General features: G+C 50.5%; 1 protein-coding gene across 5 annotated transcripts in view; it reads left to right on the plus strand.

Moving 5' to 3' along the window:
• Positions 1–1,671: 1,671 nt before the first annotated feature.
• Positions 1,672–23,563, plus strand: part of RNF24 (ring finger protein 24) — a 30,464-nt gene continuing 8,572 nt past the window's right edge. For 3 of the 5 annotated variants that reach the window (XM_080343464.1, XM_080343467.1, XM_080343468.1), the window contains exons 1-2: positions 5,822–6,330; positions 18,038–18,187. In XM_080343464.1, the coding sequence (XP_080199590.1) occupies positions 18,045–18,187 (143 nt within the window). In that variant the 5' untranslated portion in view covers positions 5,822–6,330; positions 18,038–18,044. Of the gene's footprint in view, positions 1,683–5,821; positions 6,331–8,431; positions 8,514–18,037; positions 18,188–23,563 lie in introns of those variants that run through there. The other 2 variants (XM_080343465.1, XM_080343466.1) reach the window with 2 other exon arrangements.

Raw genomic sequence — 23,563 nt, forward strand, 5'->3', positions numbered from 1 at the left:
CTGAACTGCCTGAAAGGAGCTTGGAGCCAGGGGGGTCGGGCTCTGCTCCCCAGGAACAAGCACCAGGAGCAGAGGAAACGGCCTCAAGTTGCGCCAGGGGAGGTTGAGGTTGGATCTGGGAACAATTTCTTCCCCAAAGGGCTGTGGGGCATTGGAACAGGCTGCCCAGGGCAGTGCTGGAGTCACCATCCCTGGAGGGTTGGACAGATGGAGATGAGCTTCTCAGGGACATGGGGCAGTCCCAGGGGTGGATTAATGGACTCCATGATCTTAAGGGGCTTTTCCAACCTAAATGAGCTCATGAGTCTATGATTCTTTGAATCACCGATATACCCAAGATCCTGAGCTCAGTTGGTCGCTGTGGCTGGTGACACATGTGCAGATGGGCAGTGTCATGCCACCATCGCACTGGACACCACTCTGTCCCTGCTGCACTGGGTGTGGAGCCCCCGCTGTGTCGGTGCAAGGGGGTCTCTCTCATCCTGCCTGCTCAGTTTGTCTTCATACGGTTGGAAAAGAAAACTTGTTGTCCTAAGGACAAGGAGAGCTTGTCCCAACAAGGTGGCACCAGCTGGCTGATATCCCAGCGCTGGTGGGTGATGTAATTTCTCTCAGAAATGATGTCAGGTCCCTGGAGATGGAGACAGGGATGGGGACAGGTCCTTCCCCTTCATCTTCCTTGTCACCACCACAACCCCATCCCCTCTGCTATGCCCTCTCCCCATTTCCACGCATTGCCACCCCATCCCTGTCCTCACTGAAACCTCCCATCCCCACTGCCACCTCGTGTCCCCAGTATCACCCCTTGTTCCTACAGTCATGTCCAGTCTCCACACCCCTCCCCTCTCCCCAGTGCCACCCTGTCCCCAATGCCCCTCTGTCCCCAGTGTCACCTCATGTCCCCACTACATAATCCCCCGTCATCTGTGCCACCCTGTCCCCAGTGTCACCTCATGTCCCCACACCATCTCCCTGTCCCCAGTCGCTTCCTGTCCCCGCTATAGAATCACAGAACCCCAGAATGTCAGAGGTTGACCGGACCTGGAAAGCTCATCCAGTGCAATCCCCCCATGGAGCAGGAACACCCAGATGAGGTTACACAGGAAGGTGTCCAGGCAGGTTGGAATGTCTGCACAGAAGGAGACTCCACAACCCCGTGGGCAGCCTGGGCCAGGCTCTGCCACCCTCACCAGGAACAAGTTTCTTCTCAAATTTAAGTGGAACCTCCTGTGTTCCAGTTTGCACCCATTACCCCTTGTCCTGTCACTGGTTGTCACCCAGAAGAGTCTGGCTCCATTCTCCTGACACTCCCCCTTTATATATCTGTAAACATGAATGAGTCACCCATCAGTGTCCTCTTGTCCAGCTCCAGAGCCCCAGCTCCCTCAGCCTTTCCTCACACGGCAGATGCTCCACTACATGTCGCCCTGTCCCCTCCCCATTGCCCCCGCGTCCCCGTGTCACCCTGTGTCCCCAGCCCCCCCCCGCAACTGAGGCTCAGCCCCCCCCAAGGCCCTCCCACCCCGACGCAGCTCCGCGCATGCGCAGTGCGGCCGGAGAAGCCGCGGGGCGGTGCCCGGCGCCGGGCGGTGGGCGGGGCGGTGGGCGGGGCCGCCTTCATCCGGGTCCCTCCCCGCCGCCGGGCAGTGCGGGCGGCGCGAGCCTCGGCGGGACAGTGGCGGGTGAGTGCGGGGTGGGCGCGGGGCGGCGGGAGCCCCCTGGGGGGCCGGAGGACCGGACACCCCCTCCTCATGCACCGTTCTGTGGGGCCAGGACCCCTCCCTCTGCCTTATTCTGAGAGGAAGGGCCCTTCCCTCAGGATCGCTGTGGGGCAGGGCCCCTTCTCTGTGCCTTGTTGTGTGGGGCAGGGACACTGCACCTCAGCAGCACCTGGCGGGGGACAGGCCGCCCTCCCTCTCAGCCCCACTGTCCCCTGTGGGGCAGGGAGCACCCTGGGGAAATGGGGCTGCCAAGGCCTGTCGCTGCTGCCCCCCACCCAGAGCCCTGTGGGGCCGGCGTTCCCCTTTTTGGGGTGGCTGGTGACCCTGTGGGGGGACCCATAAGGTCCCCGCTTGCGGGATAGTGGAGGCCTGGGACCGCATTGCCATGGGGTGACAGAGGAAGGGACAGGGGACATGTCCCCACCCAGTGCCCACCCCATGGGGACCCCTTGTGTCACAGGGAGGTCCTGGGTCATCCCATACGCGGTGGCCGCTGGCTTGGGATCTGGCATGTCCCTTCTCTTTCCTGGGGCTGAGACAGGACGCTGCGGGTTTCTTCGGCTTAAAAAACCACCCAGAAATGGGAAAAGCTGCTTTTTGGAGTTCTCCAGCACTGCTGTTCTTGCCGTACGGGCACGTACGGAGCCCTTCCAGCATCCGCCGCTTTGCCTGCCATTGGCAAGGAATTTGTGTGGGTCCCGCCGGACTGAGAACTGACGGGTAAAAATGCACTTTGTGAGGATTTGGTGGGTTTTTTTATTGAGTTTAGCCTGCCTGTGTTGTAGCCCATCTTTGTTGTAGCCCGGACACGCGGAGAAGAACAGCTCCATAGGTCCCACCGCCCTGTGCACCTCCAAGCGGTGCCGGATCCTTCGGATGTGCCAGCGTGTGTGTCTGGGGGTTATTTCCCCCCCTCCCTCGCGTACCTTTGGCAGGAGGTTTGGATGACATCTTGCTCTGGCACGCTCCTCTCCTTTGATCTTGAGTTTCCTGCCATGTCTAACGTGTTCGGCAACACGCGAACCCGGCTCTGTGGCTGCTGGGGAGGGTGATGTGGGTGCCTCCTCGCCCTGGTTTTCCCCGACCGGCTCCTGCCGATAGCTCCTGCTTTTCCTTTGTCTCAGCTGCTTCCAGGACCGGCTCTTGAAGCCTGAGGATGCTCTGAATGGAGCAAAGACGAGCACAAAAACCTCCCCCGTCCCTTTGTTCCCAGCCATTCGCAGGCTCAGCTGATTTTATGCAGCGTTTTGTCTGCCTGGGCAGATAAACCGACTACTCACTTTTGTTTTTTTTAATTTTTTCTGGGTTATTTTAGGTGATCTTAGCTTGCAGAGAACATATCCCAGGTGCAGGCTGTGCCAGAGGGACGCAGCAGCTTCCTAGAAACAGGGTGAATTAGCCAGAAATGTAACTGGAACATCTCATGGTTGTCCTCTTATGTCCTCATTGAGTCTCTTACAGTGAGCAGGGCCATGTGCCCTCAGCACCACATGCTAAAATCTGGGTTCCCCAGCCCTTCTCCTTGCTTGTAGAAGGAGAAGTTTGGCCCTGGTTTGCACAGCCCGTGGCTGACAGCTGTTTTGAGGCCCACGAGGACGAAGAAAAGGGAACAAAACCCAGATCTGGGCTGCCCTGATGGCTGAAACAAGGGGGTTTTTTTTCTGCTTGACTTGTGAGAAAGCAAAATACAAGTTGTAATATTATTATCATTTTTTAGATTCCTATCGTTGTTTCAGGTTCAATAGTGAGAATTCATATTGATGTTTCTCTTTTATGCCAGGTGTAAACAGAGCCACCTTGAACGTGTCAAACAGCCCCTGATAAATCAGGTTATTTTCTCTATTACTTTATTCAGACAGGTTAGATCCTCCAGCTGATGGATCTAGAGTGCTGTGCCATCTGGAGCAAAAATTAAATACCAGTTTGGCCCTCAGCCCGGAAAAATAACGAGCCTCCAGTAACTGGCGGTGGAAGAATACAGCCTCTGACAGTAGAAATGCTTGGGGGCAATATGGAAGGAACCCAAAATGCATTAATTGAGGTATTTTAAAAAGGAAAAAGAAAGAGGGAAATTAAATCCTTCCAGCCCTGTGTGCCATAAGCAGTCAGGAGGGATGGTGTGATCCAGTTACAAGTTACAGGGCTGATGATCACAGGTGAAGGTCCTGGTCCTGAGAGGGTGGTGGAGCTCCTGGAGGCGAGGCTGGTGGTGACCTCCTGGATCTCCTGGTCTTGCTGTTGAAGGGAATCCCCTCCACAAGCTCCCAAAGCTCCACCTGACCACTTGCTCAGCTCAAGTTCTCTTATTTTGTCCCTGCTCAGCCTGGTAAAAGTTTATGCCAAGGTTTACCCGCTGGTCAGGACCTGCCTTCTTATCTCCAGCTAGGTTTGGACACTCCAGGTCTGCTCGTTGGGTCACTGGTGGTGGCGTTTAGTCTCAGAGCTGTGGGGACAAGCTGTGGAGGTGGGTGAGCTGTGGTGACACCTCATATTTATACAGGCTGGGCTCTGGTCTGCTTGTCTCCAAGCTCAGCTGGAGATGCCTGTTGTGATGGACCAGCTCTGAAGGACACCGTGGTCAACGTGCTCTGGATGTTGTGGGATCTATTCTACCTTCTAATAAGCAAGAGCGTATGTGCACATGGGAGAGGAGATGATGATCAGTGGTTGATATCGCCATTTTTGGGCGGAAGGTGGTCTTGGCCATGCCCTAGGGGAGAGGTGAGTGATGGAGAGGAGGAGGTTGAAAGTTACATGGCGATGAAGCAGCAGAGCTGCTCGTGTTGTGTCTCCAGACCACGAGGCTGAACCAAACCTGGAGGTTTTACCCGACAAGGACTAATTTTCAGCTGATCTCCCAGGGACCTAAATAACGTGTGGGATGATACGAAGACACCCAGCTTTTGTTGGGAGGGCTTGCATGTTCATGGACGTTATCTCCACGTGTTCCCTCTTGAGTCATCCCTCCCAGAAGCCCAGCCATCACCTCCACCTTGGTGGCAGAAGATGTGTTGCGAGCCATCAGCTCAGAGCCATAAAGCACCACCTGGATATTGAAAACAGGGAGAGAGGCACGGGCTGGACACGCTCATCTCCTCCTACTCCCACCACTGTGACCCAAAACACTTCTGCGGTGAGTTGGCAGGACTTGGCACAGCTGAGACAAGGTCCTGTCCCACCAGGTCAAAATCCTGCTGTCTCACTTGAGTGCACAGTAAACCTGGGCAACCCCATCCTGAATAGGAGGTGCAGATGCTTCTGTTGGCCTTCAACCACCTTGGAACCATTTTTATCAGAGCTTGGAGGGTGATTTGGGGAGTTTGAAGCTTCTCCTGGTCTTCGGGCTTCTGAGTCCCAGCTGTGGTTGGTGTCACTGACCTGGCTTTGTTTTTGTTTCCTGCGATCAGTCATCACAAAGCTGCATGTTGTTGCTGTGAGATAACATCCACCTTGGATAAACTTCCCTCCTCCCGTCCCTTCCTGGCAGTTTGGCCTGACTCACCGACAGCGCTTTAAAATGACATCACTGATGATGTGATATGGGGCTTATCTGCAGGAGAGCTCAGCTGTCGCTTGACCCTGGTGCTGCCTCTCGCTTGGTTGAGAGATGCAGGTCACCCCATGGAAAATGTGGATATAAACCCCCCGCGATTTCACGATAGTGCTGGGCAGAGGTAAGCTGCGTTGTTTCGGGATGCTTTTCCCTCCCAAGGTGTCGTTTTGCTGCCCGTAGGGCACATTTGATTTTCATTAAATTGAAAAAAAAGAAACCAAAACAGTTCAAACCACGTGTCGAGGGCTCTTGTGTCCTGTTAATGAGGTGATTACGGTACCAGAGGGATGTAGAAAGAGCAGCCATCCAAGGCATCCAGAAATAGCATCGGCAGTGAGGATGGAGCAGCTGTGAAGCCCCCGAGGTCGGGATGAGCGGAGGCAGGAGAGGAGAAGACACTCTCGCAGAGGACAGACAACCTCGCTGCTCCGAGAGACGCAAAAAGCCTCAACGCTGACACGGGGATGAGCGGCAGGAGCCGAGTGCCAGAGCCCGACGGACCAAATTAGCTGCGAGCAGCTGCCTCGGCAGAGCCGAAAGCCGCGAGTTCTCGGGTTGCTCCGACGCTGGAGCTAAAACTGGATCAGTCTTCGGAAAAAATGGGCGAGATGCCGAGGAGGAGGAGCGAGGGCAGGGAAGTCCTTCGGCCGCTTGCCTTTTCTGCTCCAGCTCCGGGGCTGTGGATGTGAGAAGCAAGTAGGAATAACTTCTCCTGGTTTATTTTTTTTGTTTTTATCCCCGTGGAGGATTAATCTTGCTGCTGCTACAGCTTTTAACTCGCAAAGCGCCTTAGAGGAAACTGCGTGTTTGCAAGAGAGAAACTGAAAGTGCTGAGCCCCTTACTGCGACCATTGGCCGGTTTGGGGCTGTTCTTGCTGTCCCTGCCTGGAAATAACGGGGGATTTCCCAGCTTGTTGGCTTGGAGAAGTATTTAGGGGAAAATACAAGAGCTTTGGGGCCGTGTGGATTCTCATCTTTGGAGTCCACGAGTGTGGAGGGCAGGAAGTTTCGGCCCTTCGGTTGGTCTGGTTGAAGGCAGGGGGAGCAGCCCAGCAGGTAAGAGGATGGATGAAGCCAAATTACCTCTCAAAATTAGGTGGGAGGGATCTCAGTCTCCCACTAGATGACTTCCAACTAAAATAAATCCATCGGAGTGTCGTGCCTCCCCCCAACCAGGCTCTTCTTGCTTCCAGCCTGCATGAAATTAAATTGCTGGCGTACCGTAAGGATTAAATTAAACTTCTCTCCATGCAGAGCTTTGTCACGAGCCGGCAAATATTTCGCGGTGCTTTAGAGACTTTCATTTTTCTATTGTTCTGCATAAAAAAACCCATCGCCAGGCTGGGCTTCCCCTGGGGTGATTTCCTGGCTCGTTGGTTATTAACACAGCTGTGGGGTTGGTTTTTTTCCATTTGGTTTTGAGCTGAGAAGCGCTTGATTAAGACCCAGCATCTCGCTCTCTTGACGGCTGAAATAAAATACGAGGCTTTTGGAGACTCTGCGCCGGTGGTGGCCGCCCAAAGTGGGACGGGTTTGTGCAGCGCTGGGTGGTTTTGTGGCTGAATAAATAGTGAGAATCTCGCCTGAGAGGTGCTGAAGCCCGTCTGCTAGTGCTCACATCGCTCGCCTGTCTGTCAACTGAACCATCCACCCCGATCTCGCTTTGCATTTGCACCAAAAAAAGTCACAATCGTGCTGAGCGTCGTTTGGGGGCGGCGCTTTGGGAGTAAAAGCCGGAAAAATGGATCATTTCCTCAGCTACGGCTTTGCCTGGGAGATGCAGAGTTGTCGTGTGCTCCAGATTTGGGGTTTCCTGCTTGTATTTTCCCCCCCTTGCATGTCCTGCAGCATCTTCCATCGATGCAGCAGGACAAGCACATCAGGGGGGTGATGGTGAAGGGCTGGGATGTGTTTTCCTGGCACTGAGAGAATGGGTTTCTACACCTAAAGATGAAAAAACATATATGGTACCCTATTAAAATGGGCTGGATTCTGCTGCCATCCCATCTAGTATCTTCGAAAGGGCAATTTTAAGACAAGCTCTGATGAGATTGAGTCCTGGTTTAAGCTGAGGTTGAAACTTAGCTCTCTTTTGGTTTCTTCTTAGGATGGAATTTAAAAGAAGAAAGAAATAAGCACTAGAAAAAAGTTTACTTTCTTTGTTAGAAAGCTTCTGGTTTATAACAAAAGTGAATTTTCCTCACCAAAGAATCACCTGAATCCTTTTTGCCTGAAGCCTCTTTTAGGTTTTGATTTATGTCAGCTATTAACACATCCCTTAAGAGCCAGAACGTGAAACTTAGGAGCGAAACGTGGTTGGTATTGCAAACCAGGTTTACACGTTGCCTGCATCTTCTAAAGCAAATAATATCTTCTTTAATTTTATAAATGATTAATCACGAGTGTGGCAGCAGGTGTGGGGCTGTTTACACGAGGGCACCGTGTTCTATTTTTCCACCTTAATAACAGTTTTTGCTGCAAAGTTGCACAGACAACGATTGCTGCGAAGCTGAACAAAACTCAGGTTTTGTGTGAATTATCCAATTTGCCGCTTAGAAGTTTGCCCTCTCTTTTTGTTACTATTAAAATAATGTTCTCCTTGGTCAGTGCAGAACAAGTTGGGGATTTGGGGGTGGGGTTTTTTCATCGTTCCTATAGAAGTGGGACCCCAAAAATGGGTTGCGATGCTTGTCTGTGGTGGGATCCTGCAGCCGGGATCTCCTCAGACAACCCTGAGATAGAAACTCCCCTTTTTCACCCCAAAACCAGCCCCGGTGAGGATTTCTTATTGTGTGGCCGCCGTCTCCATGCGCTACTCTCCGCTTTTGTTTACATCTGCTTGAAAACTTCTTAAATTTACTGACGAGGGAGTAATTCTAATCCTTTTCAATGAGATCAACGGATTAGTGTCTCAGATGCTTATAAAATTGCGAGGATTAGCCGAGACTTTTTTTCCTCCCCCCCTTCTTTTCTCTCTGTGCCGTGTAACATCATCGCTGCGTTTTAAAAGGGGATCTCTGTGCTGTTACCAAGAGCTGAACCAATTTATAGGAGCCCTTGCAAATCGAAGAGTTTGGAAACAATATCTTCATCGTCTCCCCGACACGCTCCGGCTTTTTGTGCAATATTAGGGTTGTTTTCTTTTTCTTTTTTGCAGCGTCCCCGGCAGCAAACCGCAGTAGCTGTCCAGCAGATACGTTGGGTTTGCGTGGCCTGGCTGCGTTGCGGCACCCGTGCGGGTAAGTAGGGAGCTGACCCGAAAGCTTTCCACAATGGCTACTTGCGAAATCACACGAGCACATCTTGAAAATGACGTTATTTCACGATGTTGCCCGTTATTGCAAATAATTTGGGCTTTTGTCGCCCCATCCCCAGAGGGGAACGGTGCTTTTGGGTCGACGGGATGCAATGGGAGTGGGATGAGAATCCACGCTCTCTGCGTTCTTGCGCCCTCTTAATTATAACCTGTGCTTTCATTAGGATGTGTTCTGCCTCCTATCGCAACGTTGCCCTGTGGGGTCTTTTTAAAACGCCTTTTCTCCCGGGTCAACGGCTGCGCGGCCGCTTGACCTGCACAAGCGATACAATCCTGAACCGTCAAGTGGTGGCAGCTCCAAGCCAGGAATTTCTGGCCCCGACCCAGTATACTTTCACAGGCAAGCTCTTAAATACATACAAAGACAAGCTCATAATTTCCACTATACTAATGAGGCCATGGCGTTTTCATTGAAATGTGCCAATAGTCGCCGCGGTGGTATTTTCGCAGCTTTGTACCGTGAATCCAAATGTGATTTGACACGGCAGCCCCCGCAGAGCGGAGGAAAACCGGCTTCTCCCGCTGAATTTCAATGATGCTTCTTGACAGCGCCACCTGAAAACCCTCACAGTGTGGGGCGTTTCCTTATGTTTCGTCTCAACACGGGTTTTCCCCTCAAACGCTGTCGGTTTGGTGAAGGTGGCGAAGGGTAGGAATGAGTTGAAAAGGGGATAATGTTATTTCAGGGCAAGGAAAGCCGTGGGTTTAAAAACTGGTTTTAAAAGATGCGCAAAGGCGGCGATTTAATAACCGGACTTGCTGGAAGTATCTTTAACTCGTAGTAAAAACCCAATGTGAGGGCTCTCAGGCATCATGTGCTCTCTTGACCTCTCAAAAGCTGCTCCAAGCAGCTGCCTGCTCGTTGCTACGCCAACTCCTTAGTGCCACTCATCTATTTTCCCTTCTCTAGGCGGTTCAGAGCCTGGGAATCCGTAAAGATCTGACAAACTTGAGGTTTTACTTATTTAGGACTCAGTTTATGAGAAACCCCTGTAAGAGGTGACATCCTTGAGCAGAGGAGGGGTGTGGGTAGGTCATGCTAAAAGTTCATGCGTGATTATCCGTCGTCGCCTGGTTACAGACCCCCAGGGTCCAAGTAATCCTGAATTTCAAGCCCCTTTGACTTTCTCCATCCCACTAAGGTGAGGCGATGATTTTGGTGAGAACGGGAGAACGGTGTCCCGTGACATCATCTTCAGCACCAAGACTGTGCCACAGAGGAAGAAAACGTATATTTGGTTTATGCGTCTTTATCTCCATCAGCCACCTCACTTGGCCATGCAAGTCTGGGAGTGGAAAAGTTCAATTTGTCATTTCCAGCTGAATTTTGAAGGTTTTGCCATCCTTACATCCACCTTTGCTTGTGCTGATTGAAGCAAAGCGGTTTGTGTCTGTATTTAGATGGCTCCAGAGAGGGTTTTTTTTGCTGGAATCTAAAGCATTGCAAAAATCTTCCTGGTCTCTGTTAGCAGAGCAGAAAAAATGATATATATATATAAAAAAATACTCACAGAATCCCAGAATGTCAGGGGTTGAAGGGCCCTGGAAAGCTCATCCAGTGCAATCTCCCCATGGAGCAGGAACACCCAGATGAGGTTACACAGGAAGGTGTCCAGGCGGGTTGGAATGTCTGCACAGGAGACTCCACAACCCCCCTGGGCAGCCTGTTCCAGGCTCTGCCACCCTCACCGGGAACAAGTTTCTTCTCAAATGTAAGTGGAACCTTTTGTGTTCCAGTTTGAACCCATTACCCCTTGTCCTATCATTGGTTGTCACCGAGAAGAGCCTGGCTCCATCCTTCTGCCGCTCACCCTTTCCATATTGATCCCCAGGAATGAGTCCCCCCTCAGTGTCCTCTTGTCCAGCTCCAGAGCCCCAGCTCCCTCAGCCTTTCCTCACACGGGAGATGCTCCACTCCCTTCAGCATCTTGGTGGCTGCACTGGACTCTCTGCAGCAGTTCCCTGTCCTGCTGGAACTGAGGGGCCACAGCTGGACACAAGATTCCAGGTGTGGTCTCCCCAGGGCAGAGCAGAGGGGCAGGAGAACCTCTCTCGACCTCCTCCAAAATCTAGTACTTTTGTTAAAACCGGAGGGAGGGCGGGCTGACTGCACAGCTCATTTTTTTCCTGTAAGTATCAGGAAAAATAGCAAATGGCAGTGACGTGGCATTAGTGTCAATTCCCAGCAGGCTGAGGTTTGGATTTGTTTGGGTTTTTCTGCAGCCTTTTTTCAATGCTGTCAGCATCTCAAAATCCAAACCTCGCAGTATCCGTGTGGGCTTGAGGGGGTGGCTCCTCCATACAATTTGTTTTAGTGACTTTTTTCCGGTATCTTATAGAAGCTTTTTTGCTCTTCTGAGTACAACTACCTCTTCCCCTTAATTTTGACCGCAAATATCAATGGTGCAATTAAAAGACTCCGCGGAGAACATTCCTCAGGACTGAAATCCAAGACCTGGGAGCAGACGGCAGCAGCATAAAGAGGAATTCTTCCCTCTCTGGCCTCACGCTGCTTTTCCACCGCGAGGCTTTCCAGCCATCTGGAACCCCTTTCAGATTATGTGTCATGTCCTTCCCCCCCCCAAAAAAATATAATCCATAACCTAGCAACCTTATTTAGTGTAAATGAGAGCTTAATGCCTTCCTATATCCCAAATTGTGCTCGGCTCCTCTTACTGCTTTTATAGGATGGCTGCTGGCAGCTGTGATTCCCATGGCCAGCATGGGGTGCCCACCTCCAGGAGGATTTGCTAGGGCTTATTGATCCCTGATTTTTGTTTTTCCCGTTAAAGGAGCTTAGGAAACAGAAGGAAAAGGGTTTCGGGAGGTCATTTAGTCCATCTGCTTCTTGATAGAAAAGAGAGGAGAAGGCCAGTCGCTCTTCTGCTGTTGTTCAGCCTGTAGATGACTTGATCAAAGTAAGATGGTTTGTTTTCAAGACGTGATATTTCGGGAGCTCCCGTTGCTTCCCGCAGCTCTCGGTGTCATCACCCAGGAATCTGCAAATTCCCCAATGTTTAATACCAACATCTCCGATCTGGCCCTTGGGCAGCGTAGACTGAGCTTTTCTCATGAAGTTTCTGATCCTCTTTCCCTGAGGAACCTCTTAATTGGGGAAAACTGCAAACGAGGAGAAGCGACCGCAAATGAAGGGCGGAAGGTTATTTCCACCAAATTAAGCAATAGGGTCGGGAGGGAAGCTGCTCCTCCTGACTTCAGCCCTGGCTTTTGATGCTGTGCTTGGTCTAAAATACTCGCTTTTTTAATAACTTGTGCATTATTAAACTTTTCAACACCTGAGCTTTTTAGCACCTTCCCCACCACGATTTTGGGAGGAGGTTTGTGTTCCTAGTGGCGCTGGGTGAAAGCCCTTGACACGAAACTCGGCGATAGGAGCTGCAGCTGACCTATTTTCTGCACATTTCTGTGCCAACAGTACCAAAACCCAATTTCTCATTTAAATATACTCTTCGATATTAAGGTCGTGGGATCGTTTGGCTGTTAAAGTGTCCAAAATCAAAAGTGCTTGCTGAACATCGCCATGGTACTGCTTGCACTACTGGGTATTTATTCCATTATAAAGACTTTTCTATGTTTTTCCAGCGACCGATTGCTTTGTCATGTTGTCACATCGCTCTGTCCATGTCCTCCTGCCTAAAGATAGTGGAGAGGGTTAAAATGTTGTGCTTGGTGTCAGCCGGCCGGGAAATGAAGCCAACAAATTTCCTGATTCAGGTCAAAAAAAGCATCAGATTCACTCCTGGGGAGAAGGGATCAAAGGTTCAAAGTGCTGCTTGCTTGGAGGTCAGTTTGATTTCACGACTGTCTGGGCACACAATAAAAACCTGCTGCCGTTCCCCAAACCTGCACGTAGCTGAAATGGGTAAAATAAACAGGTTTTGTTCTGTTTGGCACCCGAAAGTTTCCTTTTCCCCCAGCCATGGTGCAGCATCACTTTACTGGATCTCAGTATGACTCTGCACCGTAGCGTAACTCATCATCAGGGACGTTTTGGGATGTTGGCCATGAAAACACCCCAGGCTGTCCATTCCCAGCACGCTTTGCCGTGCAGTCATTAATCCCGCTAATCAATAATGCCGCCGAGCCGCATGTTCGCCCCTTTTTCATTTTAGAATCAATCAATCATTTGGTTGGAAAAAGACCTTTAAGACCATCGAGTCCAACCAATTTTTGCGGTGAAGGAGGTGGGTCCGGTTGGATGCTTGAAGCCAGCGCTGGATGTGGCTCCACAGTAGTACGGAGGTTTATTTATTTTTCTTTTTCCTCAGTCTCCATCCTGTTGTCTCCTCGGCAAAGGGGACAGCCCAGGGGTGAGCCAGCACTGAGCCCTTGTGGCCAGGAAGCCAATGGTACCTGGAGTGGATTAGAAGGGGGTGGTCAGTAGGTCAGAGAGGTTCTCCTGCCCCTCTGCTCTGCCCTGGGGAGACCACACCTGGAATATTGTGTCCAGCTGTGGCCCCTCAGTTCCAGCAGGACAGGGAACTGCTGCAGAGAGTCCAGCGCAGCCACCAAGATGCTGAAGGGAGTGGAGCATCTCCCGTGTGAGGAAAGGCTGAGGGAGCTGGGGCTCTGGAGCTGGACAAGAGGACACTGAGGGGGGACTCATTCCTGGGGATCAATATGGAAAGGGGGAGTGTCAGGAGGATGGAGCCAGGCTCTTCTCGGTGACAACCAACAGTATGACAAGGGGTAATTGGTACAAACTGGAACACAGGAGGTTCCACTTAAATATGAGAAGAAACTTGTTCCCGGTGAGGGTGGCAGAGCCTGGCCCAGGCTGCCCAGGGGGGTTGTGGAGTCTCCTTCTGTGCAGACATTCCAACCCGCCTGGACACCTTCCTGTGTAACCTCATCTGGGTGTTCCTGCTCCATGGGGGGATTGCACTGGATGAGCTTTCCAGGTCCCTTCCAACTCCTGACATTCTGAGATTCTGCGGTGCCGGCGGTGCCGGGTTTGGCTTCACAGCTGCTCAGGATTTTCCCACCGCGGATCCTCCAGAGGTGGAGCCAGAGGAAATTCCTTCCAGCTGCCTGAGGTCAGGGCTTTGCTTTGCTTCTGGGGCTCACAAAGGGGTATTTAATCTTTTTTGCCTGCAAGTTAAACACAAGCGTGTCTCACTACTGCTTTTTAAACACCTGGAAAAATCTTTTATTTTAAATTATTTTTAATTTTTTTTTTCCTAATATTTTCCCATTATGTTGTGGATTTACTGCATGGAAGAACACCCCGTTTCACAGTACAACTTTCAGCTGCTCACGGTTTAACTTTCAACCGAGCTAACAACCCTTTTGGTTCCACCTGTATCAAACCCTTTGCGGACTTGCCTAATGCCTTTGAAACTCAAGACACCACTCGCGCCCGCTTGAAACCTTTCCCATGGATAAAATATCCCAACTTGGAGTTTTGCCACGGTTTAGAGTTATCTTTTCCCTGGTTTGCACCAGGTGATGGGAACCTGTGCATATCTGGATCTGTTGAGTTTTAACGCGGGGTCTCAGACCCGCAGCTCTATCCAGCTCTTCAGTGGATGGTTCAGGAGGTTCAGACCAGCCTGGGTTTGATTTGAATCTCCATGGAGGAAGTTATTTATCTCAAAAACATAAATGCCTTTGGAAATGGGTTTTTATTTAAGGACAGCAGAGGTAGAACCCACTTCTCTGCCCAACACGTGGGCTGAATTTAGGGATGATGCACGGTGCTCACGTGGCCCCTTTATCTGCTGGTCTTATAAATAATAAAAGAAGCTCCGTTTAATAAGTAAAACCCAGAGACACAGTCCAAATCCATGTTGCAAACAAACGGGAAAGAAAATATTTGCAGCTTTCAACTCGTGAATGATGCTCGTGCCGTCACCAACAGTGTCCCCAGTGTCACCCCCCGGCCTTGGGGACCATGACCCTCTTGCCTCAGTTTCTCTGCCTATAAGAAGATAATTGTCTGGTTTTTAATCCCTCTGAGATGTCCTGATGAAAGCTCTGGGTAAGAGGTTGACCCCACTTATTAAGCTCATTAAGCGTTTGCCGTGATTATAATAAGGATTAATTGTGTTTGGTGGCTTCTTTGGGTTTGTCTTTAACAGCCTGACTTGTAATCAAAGCGCTGCGAAGCGGGTGGGTTAATGCTGACCTGACTTCTTGATACGCCATTCACTGTAACTTAGCTTTTAATTAAAGCTTGGTTTTGTAGTCGTCGACGAAACACGGATGGGCTTGGCCTGATTCATTGGAGGGTTTAAGGAAGGAGGAGGTACAGAGCTCGGCTCGTTCTACTTCTTGGCATTACCATCCCTGTTTCTCTCTGCATCCCCATGTTTGGCCTCGTGGCGAGGACGCTGCTGATCCTTTTCATTTTTGCAAGCTGTTGTTTCATTAAATAAATACCCTCCAGTTCCCTCCACACTGCAAACTTATTTCTTCTGTCCCAGCCGACTCTCTTTCCTCTGGATAGGTTGTGCCCCTCATCCTGGGGACAGTGAGTGTCCCAGGAACAGCATCGTCCTCCACCGAAACATCTCGGCCGGGCAGAGAGCAACAGGGAGGCTTTTGTTCTGCACCAGAAACTTTTCATCCTTCTTTATGGCTCCTTTTTTATTTCTTTTGGCTGCGCTCTCCCGAATCTGAAGCAGATTAAAATACAGTTCCTCCCCCTGCTGAAAATCATCAGATTTCAGTGAAGCCTTTTAAAGTTAACGGTTTCCTGGATACTGTGCAGACTCACTTATTTTTTCCCTCTAACCTCCGTGTTTTTTGCTGTAATGTTTCTCAGCTGTTGCCGCAGGCAGGAGGGAGGACCAGGGTAGCTCCGGCGTGGAGAAGGTTATTTCATGCAGGGGTTGGATGGATCCAGTGTGGGACTCTTGGACCTTCGCAGTCTGGCCAGGCTGCATCGGTGATGCCTTTTTTGGGGTAAAATCTTCGGGAAATGATACTGTTGGGAGAAAAGAGTAGGATGTTGTAGGTGGGATAGAGCTCTGTTCATACTGATGGTTGTTTTGATGGTGGCTGTGGTGGTTTGTAGCTGTGGTTGTGGGGATGAGTGGAAGAGCTGCACAGCTCCGGCTGGATACGACCGTGAAGAGTTTTCCTGGCTGGATGGGGTTGACCACCTTGAATCCACCCTGAGCTCTTCCCTACCTGTCATCTCTGCTTTTGTGCTGGGTCTTCTGCAGCATCTCCATGTGGGAGGGCTGAACCAAAGCCCCCAGAGCATCACAAGTTCACGGAGCTGTAAAGGAAAGAAGAACCGCTGTCCGATGCTCATTGGTTTTGTTGCCTCTTCTCCAACAGTGATCTCTCCTCATTTGCAAAAAAATGACCTGAAGCCACCCCAGATGGGAAATGTGTAATTTTTCTCTTGGGTGGTTGAGGAGGTGGACCCGGCCAACCTTGGCCAAGGCCAGTGACTCAACACAAACTGAGGGTGAGCGGGGACAGTCGGAGCTTCGTCCTTCAGCTGGAACATCCTCTGTCACATGAGCACGAGCAAGGGGAGAGCTCCTGAACTATCTAAAATCCCTTTGACCCAGCAGAGATATAAACCAAACCCAACCCTATGCCGCCAAGCCAGGAACAAAGGTTTAGGGGCTGGTTTGGGCTTTTTTTTTTGGAATTTATTTGCAAAGCAAAACAGCTCGGCTGAGCGGAGGGAGCGTTGGTGGAGGAGTGTGAGCTGCCGTGTTATAAAATCCCATCCTCGCAGCGGGGGAGCGCCGGCTCCTCGAGCTCTTGTAGCATTTCCACGTCGGCCGGGAGAGTTTCTGAACATGCGTGTTGGTCTCTGGAGGCTTTAATCAAATCCAGGCTTTCCCAGAAATTGCCTCGAAACTTCCAGCGAGTCGAGGGAACTGAAAGCGGCCGGAGTGAGATGCTGCTGGTGCCGGTGAGGCAGCTGGGTTGAGAGGTGAGTCTGCACAACAACTGGCGAGCAACGTATATACAAGCAATGTATTATTAATAATATATATGATGGGAGGGTGGAGGAAAGCCCAGCAGGTTCAGCAAAAAGGGGGAAAGGAGGTACAGGAGTGAGGATGCTGCTTGGAGAAGGAGCAGGACGTTTAGAGATGCTTTTGAATTTTAGCAGCGTCGCTCCCCCGCGTGTTTGGGTTCAAATCCCGCCGTACAAAAATTGGAGCCGTGCAATTAATGTGCCGTTGAAAACTCCCCGCTCCGGGGGAGGGTTTTGTTATCCCTCGGTAATTTTACTTGGGAAACAAAGAGTTCAGGCTTCAGGTACTTTCCCTGCTTGTTGTGAAATTTAATTGCATGTCCAGCCCTCTCCCATGGGCAGAAGGGAAAACAAGGCATATTTTTTAACTTCCTTTTCTAAGCTGGGGGTGGGTGAACTTTGTGCCTGGCCAGGGATGGTTGCGATCGTTCAAGGGTGAATTTCTCAGAGAATGATTGCAATAGAAAGGAGTAATAATAAGAGATCATAAATATGTGCTTTCCACTTCAGGGTTTGGAGTAGTAACATGGCTTTATGGCAGCGAGGGGGGTTTTATGGTGATACAGAGACACGGGGCTGGTCTTCCACCTGACTTCTGAACAGCATTCTGTGAGGATTGGTGTAAGATATTAGTGTCCCGTGCGATAAAACTCAAATCATATGCTGAAGTCATTATCCCAGGCAGCCAGGGGTTTAATTGGGTCTCTCTGAGGGGAGGGAGGGTTTGGTCACGTGTCCAAGACGTGGTTCATCGACAGCCAAAATCGTTGCGTCTTCCTGTTGGCCGCCGCTCGTGTGTTCTTTGTGGTTTTGCTGGGGGGAAGCAGCGTGGGGTGATACTGAGGAATTAACCCGAAACCTGCAAAAATACCCTTAAACCACCTGGTGCAGATCTCACGTGATAAAAACACATCACGTCTCTTTTATGACCCCTATAATTTCTCGTCAGCGCGGCCGTGTGACATGGGAATTTCTTCGTCCTTCCCATCCCGCCTGCGTCTTGAACCCGCGCCGGTTCACATGCACAGTGGTTTTGGATTGGGGATTTCTACAGAATGAGGAATCAATCTCGGGAACCACAAGAGGGGAAGGAAAACCTGCCTCGCTGTAAGACTTTCTGGCTACTTGCAGTACTTTGAGCTAATTAATGAGTGGTTTGGGGGGCTTCGGCTACGGCCAGATGCAAATCCCCGCTGTCCATCTGATGCAGCGTTTAACTTCAAAGATGATGTGTGTAAGGAAGAGGGGAAAAGAGCTCACAGCGGGAGAAGAAAAATCCCAGCCGATCCAACGCTGCTTTGTTTTCAGGATTACTGATCTAGAGGCTCAGTTTTGGGCAAGGATGCGAGACAGCAGTGGGGCTGGCTGCGTTCTCCTTGCCCCCGTCTGCCATCAGAGGGGCCCGTGGTCTCCTCCGAACATGCCGCGGTGCTGCCGAGGGATCCTGATGTCCCTGTGTTTCCTCCCTGTCTCCACAGCCTACCCATGAGCTCGGACTTCCAGCATTACAGTTTCAGGATGCCGAACATCGGGTTCCAGAACCTGCCGCTCAACATATACATCGTGGTTTTCGGCACAGCCATCTTCGTCTTCATCCTCAGTTTGCTCTTCTGCTGCTACTTGATCAGGTAAGGAACTTTTCCCCGGCTGCTTTCAGACTGAAGCCATTATCAATCCCTCCATCCCAAACCACGGGTGCCATCACCTTGTCTTTCCACGATGCGTCTCACGCCAACCTGACGTGACCCTTGAAGTGGTTTGATTTTCCCTCTTTGCCAAAGAATTTGCTCAGCCCAACATTCATCCCTAATAGAACCAACAAACCCAGTGCGTACCCTTGTCCTTCTCTGGAGACATTCAAACCTCCGTGGACACAATCCTGTGTGATCTGCTCTGGTGACCCTGCGTTAGCAGGTGGGTTGGACTGGATGATCTCCAGAGGTCCCTTCAACCACAACCTCTCGGTGGTTTTGTCAGTACCCAACACATTGTGGAGCTACCGGTCCCATGAGGCAATTCCATTAAAAACAGGAGATATATTTTTATATACGTTCAAATAGGCGTGAAAACATGATTAGTTTCCCAAAAAGACTGCAAAGGGATGTTTTATGGTTACTGTTCCCTGCTTAATGTTTCAGCATTTCCCCCTTTAATGAGTAACTTGTGTACTATGTGCTTAAGAAATGTTTAATATCTGCTCTGTACATTATTGGACACAAATTGCTCATTGAACAGCGCGGTTTAGAGATTAATGATGCAGAGTTGACTTGTTAATCTGAACAATGAGGAGTGGGATGGGGGGGGTTAAAGGTTGTTCCGATTTGGAGCTTGTTTTAATTATTTTATGGGCCACTAATTGAGAGAAACTCTTCTGGCTGGAGGGAAAGCAAGAGGCAGGTGGGGAAAAATTGCCTGGCAGTCAAGGTGGCGATGGGAGCTGGTTGTGCTGATAACCCAGGACGCTGGTTGTAGAACAGGGAAACAAGATTTCAGTGCTGCCTTCTAAATATTTGATGATTTCCACCTGTTCTCAACTCGGTATGAAGCAAAGCCTTGTTAAACTTGCAGGTGAGCCCAAACCCAGGCTTACCCAGGGGTGGTTTGAGCTGCCTGGGCACCAGATCTGCATTTTTGTGACAATTACGCACAAGAAGAAGTTGTTTGAAGGTACAAACACATCTTTCCACCCCCGCAGATCACAGGGTCATCCCCGACCAGGCGATTTGTATCTCGATGTTAACAAGGTCTGTGCTGGGATAATTGTGTCTGCATCCAGTGTTTGCATTTTAACTGGGACACCAGTGGGAGGGGAAGCAAAACAAAATAGACAAGTGGTGTCCAGAAAGCTCAAGGACATGTTTTGCCCAGATTGAGCTTGAATCTATATGGCTCACTTGCAAAATGAAGATGTGTTTGGACTTTCAGAGTATTTTCCTGGGCACCGGGTCTTGCTGGGTGTGTTCTCCCCCAAAGAAGAAATAACAACTGGTAATGTCTGGAAGATCAAGCCAGAAAAGCTTTAAATTTAGAAATTGGAGGCATGTTGTAAGAGAGAGGGTGAGTAATCATTGCAATGAGCCAGCAAGGGAAGTGGCAAGTCCTCCGTGTCTTCATGTCTTTAAATCAAGACAGACCGTCTTTCTGGATGAGACGTTTTGGCTCCCGTTCCCCAGAGTAACCAAGTGCTATTTAATGACCTGTGATAGATGGGAGGTTGGATTAGATCATCTAATGATCCCTAAACTCTATAGAGATTCTGTGAATCATTCTTCAAACCACCGCCCCCTGCTCTATTCTTGGCAAAATGAAGCCAAACAAGAATCCTCCAGCCCCACTGTGGAGGGTTCCTCTGTGCCCCAGAAGCATCCACCTCCTTCGAGTTTGCTGTGTAATCTCAGTTTGTGTGGGTTATAAAAGCTTGAGCTTCCATGTGGTTTGGAAATCCTTGGAGATGGACAGTGGGATAGGACCACGCGCCTGCAAGTGCAAAACATCCCAAGCCATTACTCCAGGAAGAGTTTGCCATGTGCTGCTTAACACCGAAGCGTTGCTGTGTAGCAAACACATACCTGTAGCTCTGTACGGGGAGAATTTGGTATGCAAATTAAGATATTGAATTTGAATTGAATTTTTCCCTCTCCTGAACCAGTTGGTAAAGCCTCCTGGATTACCCCACACATTTCTGACCCCTTTGGCAATGAGAGTGTTGGTCTCTTCTCCCCAGAAACAAGCACCAGGAGCAGAGGAAACGGCCTCAAGTTGCGCCAGGGGAGGTTGAGGTTGGATCTGGGGAACAAATTCTTCCCCAAAGGGCTGTGGGACATTGGAACAGGCTGCCCAGGGCAGTGCTGGAGTCACCATCCCTGGAGGGCTGGACAGACGGACATGAGGTTCTCAGGACATGGGGCAGTTCGAGGGGTGAGGTAATGGTTGGACTCGATGATCTTGAGGGGCTTTTCCAACCAAAATGATTCTATGAGATGCATGGCTTTAATACAGAATTCTATCTGGAGGCTGTATAAACGAGAGGTGTTAATTTAACGAGCGGATGCAGCATGGATCAAACTGTGTTGTCGCAGAGAAACTCCTTCTCTGGAGACATTCAAACCCACCTGGACACGACCCTGTGTGATCTGCTCTGGTGACCCTGCGTGAGCAGGTGGGTTGGACTGGGTGATCTCCAGAGGTCCCTTCAACCCCAACCAGTCTGGGTTTCAGGGCTCCGCTGGCACCCATGGGGATTATTTATGCATAACAGCGTCTCATGGCTTTACCCAGGCCCCGTTTAGGTTCAGAGGTGACACAGCCCGTCCTGTCCCTCTTCTCCTGACTCACACATCTGCAGTTATTTGGCAAATGAGGAGCAGAGCTCATGACACCAACTTCCAGGCCCTGCTTCTCATCCCCAGCTCCAGCTCAGAGCATCCCGTGCAGCCCTGCTCCACATCCCGGCTGGGGAGGCATCTGGAGCATGAAAAAGCCAATATCTGGTGTATTTACCCTGAATCGCAGAGCTGATGGCATTAAATAAAGGATGTGCACGTGGGCTGCGCTTCACAACTGTGTCAATACGGATTGTGCTACCCACTCCGACGGGAGGAAGAAGTGATGTTTTTTATCGATTTGGCTCAAAACAGAATCTGATAGGAATTTCAGCCAAAAGCAAAGCAAAGATCGTCGCTGGCTGTGCGCAGTCCAGTGAATCTCAAGCTCTTCTGCTGCTTCAAACTGCTCCAGTATAAAGCTCAGGTCCCACCCTCACGGCTGGTGCGTCTGCTTGGAAAAATATAAAAAAAAAAAAGAGGAGAAAAAGGAAATTAAATTTTGCAGGTAGCCAATAATGAAGGTAATAACTTCACATTGCCTTTGGTCTCCTAAAACCCAGGTCAGAAGGGTGCTGAGCCGAGCGATGCCGTGATTTCCATGCTCGCCCTGGGCAGATGCTGCCATGTCCTGGCACTTTGCAAGGGGCTTGTTGCTGCCTCAGAGTCTGCAGCAGGCACAGGGCACGTAGCCCTTAAAAAACCTCCTTTTTATAGGGCTCTTTCCTTCTATGTTCTAACCTGCCAAGATCAACCACAGCTGGTTGGGTTTGCAAAACCTGAGGAGCCTGGAAGAGTGATGTGGTGATGGGGCAAAGAGCCAGCGCCAGGAGCTTTCTGCTCTTAAGGCATCAGATACACAGATCTTGGTGATAAACCTGAAGAAAAGTCACTTATTTTGGATTTTATTCCCCAGGTCATTCACTTGCTGTAGATGATTCAGTCACCCCGGGAGGGAAGGTGTTCCCTTTCCTTTGGGAGCTGTGGAAAGCTCAGGAAAAGATGACAAGATCTGTCTGAGGTGGTTATTAAAATTCAGAGATGGGTGACATGCATGGTCTACAGCCACGTGCTGCCTTTCAAGATGTTGTGTGGTCCCTTATCACCCATCTACCAGATATTCTTCTGGAGTCATAGAATCACAGAACAGTTTGGGTTGGAAGGGACCTTCCCAGCTCCCCAGTGCCCCCCCTGCCATGACAGGGACATCTTCACCAGCTCAGGTTGCTCAGAGCCCCGTCCAGCCTGGCCCGGGATGTCTCCAGGGATGGTTCAGCCACCACCTCTCTGGCCAACCTGGGCCAGGCTCTCACCACCCTCAGGGGCAACAATTTCTTCCTCATGTCCAGCTGAGACATGAGTCATAGTTCTTGACAGGAGATGGACGAAGTCTGGAGTCCAGTGGTCAATGGAGTCCAATGATCAGTGCTTGGTGGGATCTGAAATCTCATTGTGACAGTTATGCTGGTTCCAAGTGGGATCCATCTGGCCTAGGAATCTGCATTTGGAAGGAAAGTGTGGAGGAGCAGACAGAGTTTGCACGCCTTGGGACCAGATGTGCTCATGCCCTCCAATATAAACCTTGCATATTAGGAAAAATCTGAATTAGGAACGGTATGATGGGAGCGGCTGAGGGACCTGAGGGGTTCAGCTGGAGAACAGGAGCTGAGGGGAGACCTTCTGATCTCTGAACTGCCTGAAAGGAGCTTGGAGCCAGGGGGGTCGGGCTCTGCTCCCCAGGAACAAGCGCCAGGAGCAGAGGAAACGGCCTCAAGTTGCGCCAGGGGAGGTTGAGGTTGGATGTGGGGAACAATTTCTTCCCCAAAGGGCTGTGGGGCATTGGAACAGGCTGCCCAGGCTGGAGTCACCATCCCTGGAGGGTTGGACAGACAGACATGAGGTTCTTAGGACATGGGGCAGTGCCTGCGGTGGGTTAATGGTTGGATACAATGATCTTGAGGGTCTTTTCCAACCAAAATGATTCTATGATTCTAACCTATAGGACTGGTGCTTTTTTTAGCAAAAGCTCAGCACCAGTCTGTGTCATCCACGCTCTGATAACACAGAGCTGCTGGGACCCATGGCCATGTGCCGCTTCTTCCCCATCACCAGTCCAGTTGCCACCACAGATGCTTGGGCTTGTTCTACAGGCCACTTTCCCTCTGGTGGGTTTATCTTTGGTTTGTCGCAGCAGCCGTTAGACAGATGCTGGGAGGGTTTTTCCCCTCGCACACTGTCTCCAGCCGCTCATCTTGCATTTCCCCATCTGTGTTTCATAACCGTTTCCCAGCCGCCGGAGATCCCTGCGGATCGGGCTGGTTTCATCCTGTTTTCTCTATTGTTCCTCCATCTTCTGCTCGTGTTTCTGCTGGGGTCGGTGGTGCAGGATGCGACCCCAACCTTCTCCCTCCTGCCTGCTGCAGTTCTATCTGCAGCTCTGCAGGCGGGATCCCTGCTGGGCAGCATCGCTAGAGGGGGGAAGGTGAGTCCCCACTAAATTGGAGGCTCAGGAGCTGATTTACTCCATCTCTCAGCTCTTTTTGCAACATTAAAATGCATTTTTACCCATTCCTCAACTTTTAACATCCATGATATTTTGGGGGAGGATTGTTTTTGCGCAAAAAACAACAGGTATATATATATTTTTACATCCTGTTTGTATAACTCGCCCACTGCAGCCTT

The sequence above is a fragment of the Nesoenas mayeri genome (assembly GCF_963082525.1).
Source record: "Nesoenas mayeri genome assembly, chromosome: 4".
Taxonomy (NCBI): Eukaryota; Metazoa; Chordata; class Aves; order Columbiformes; family Columbidae; genus Nesoenas; species Nesoenas mayeri.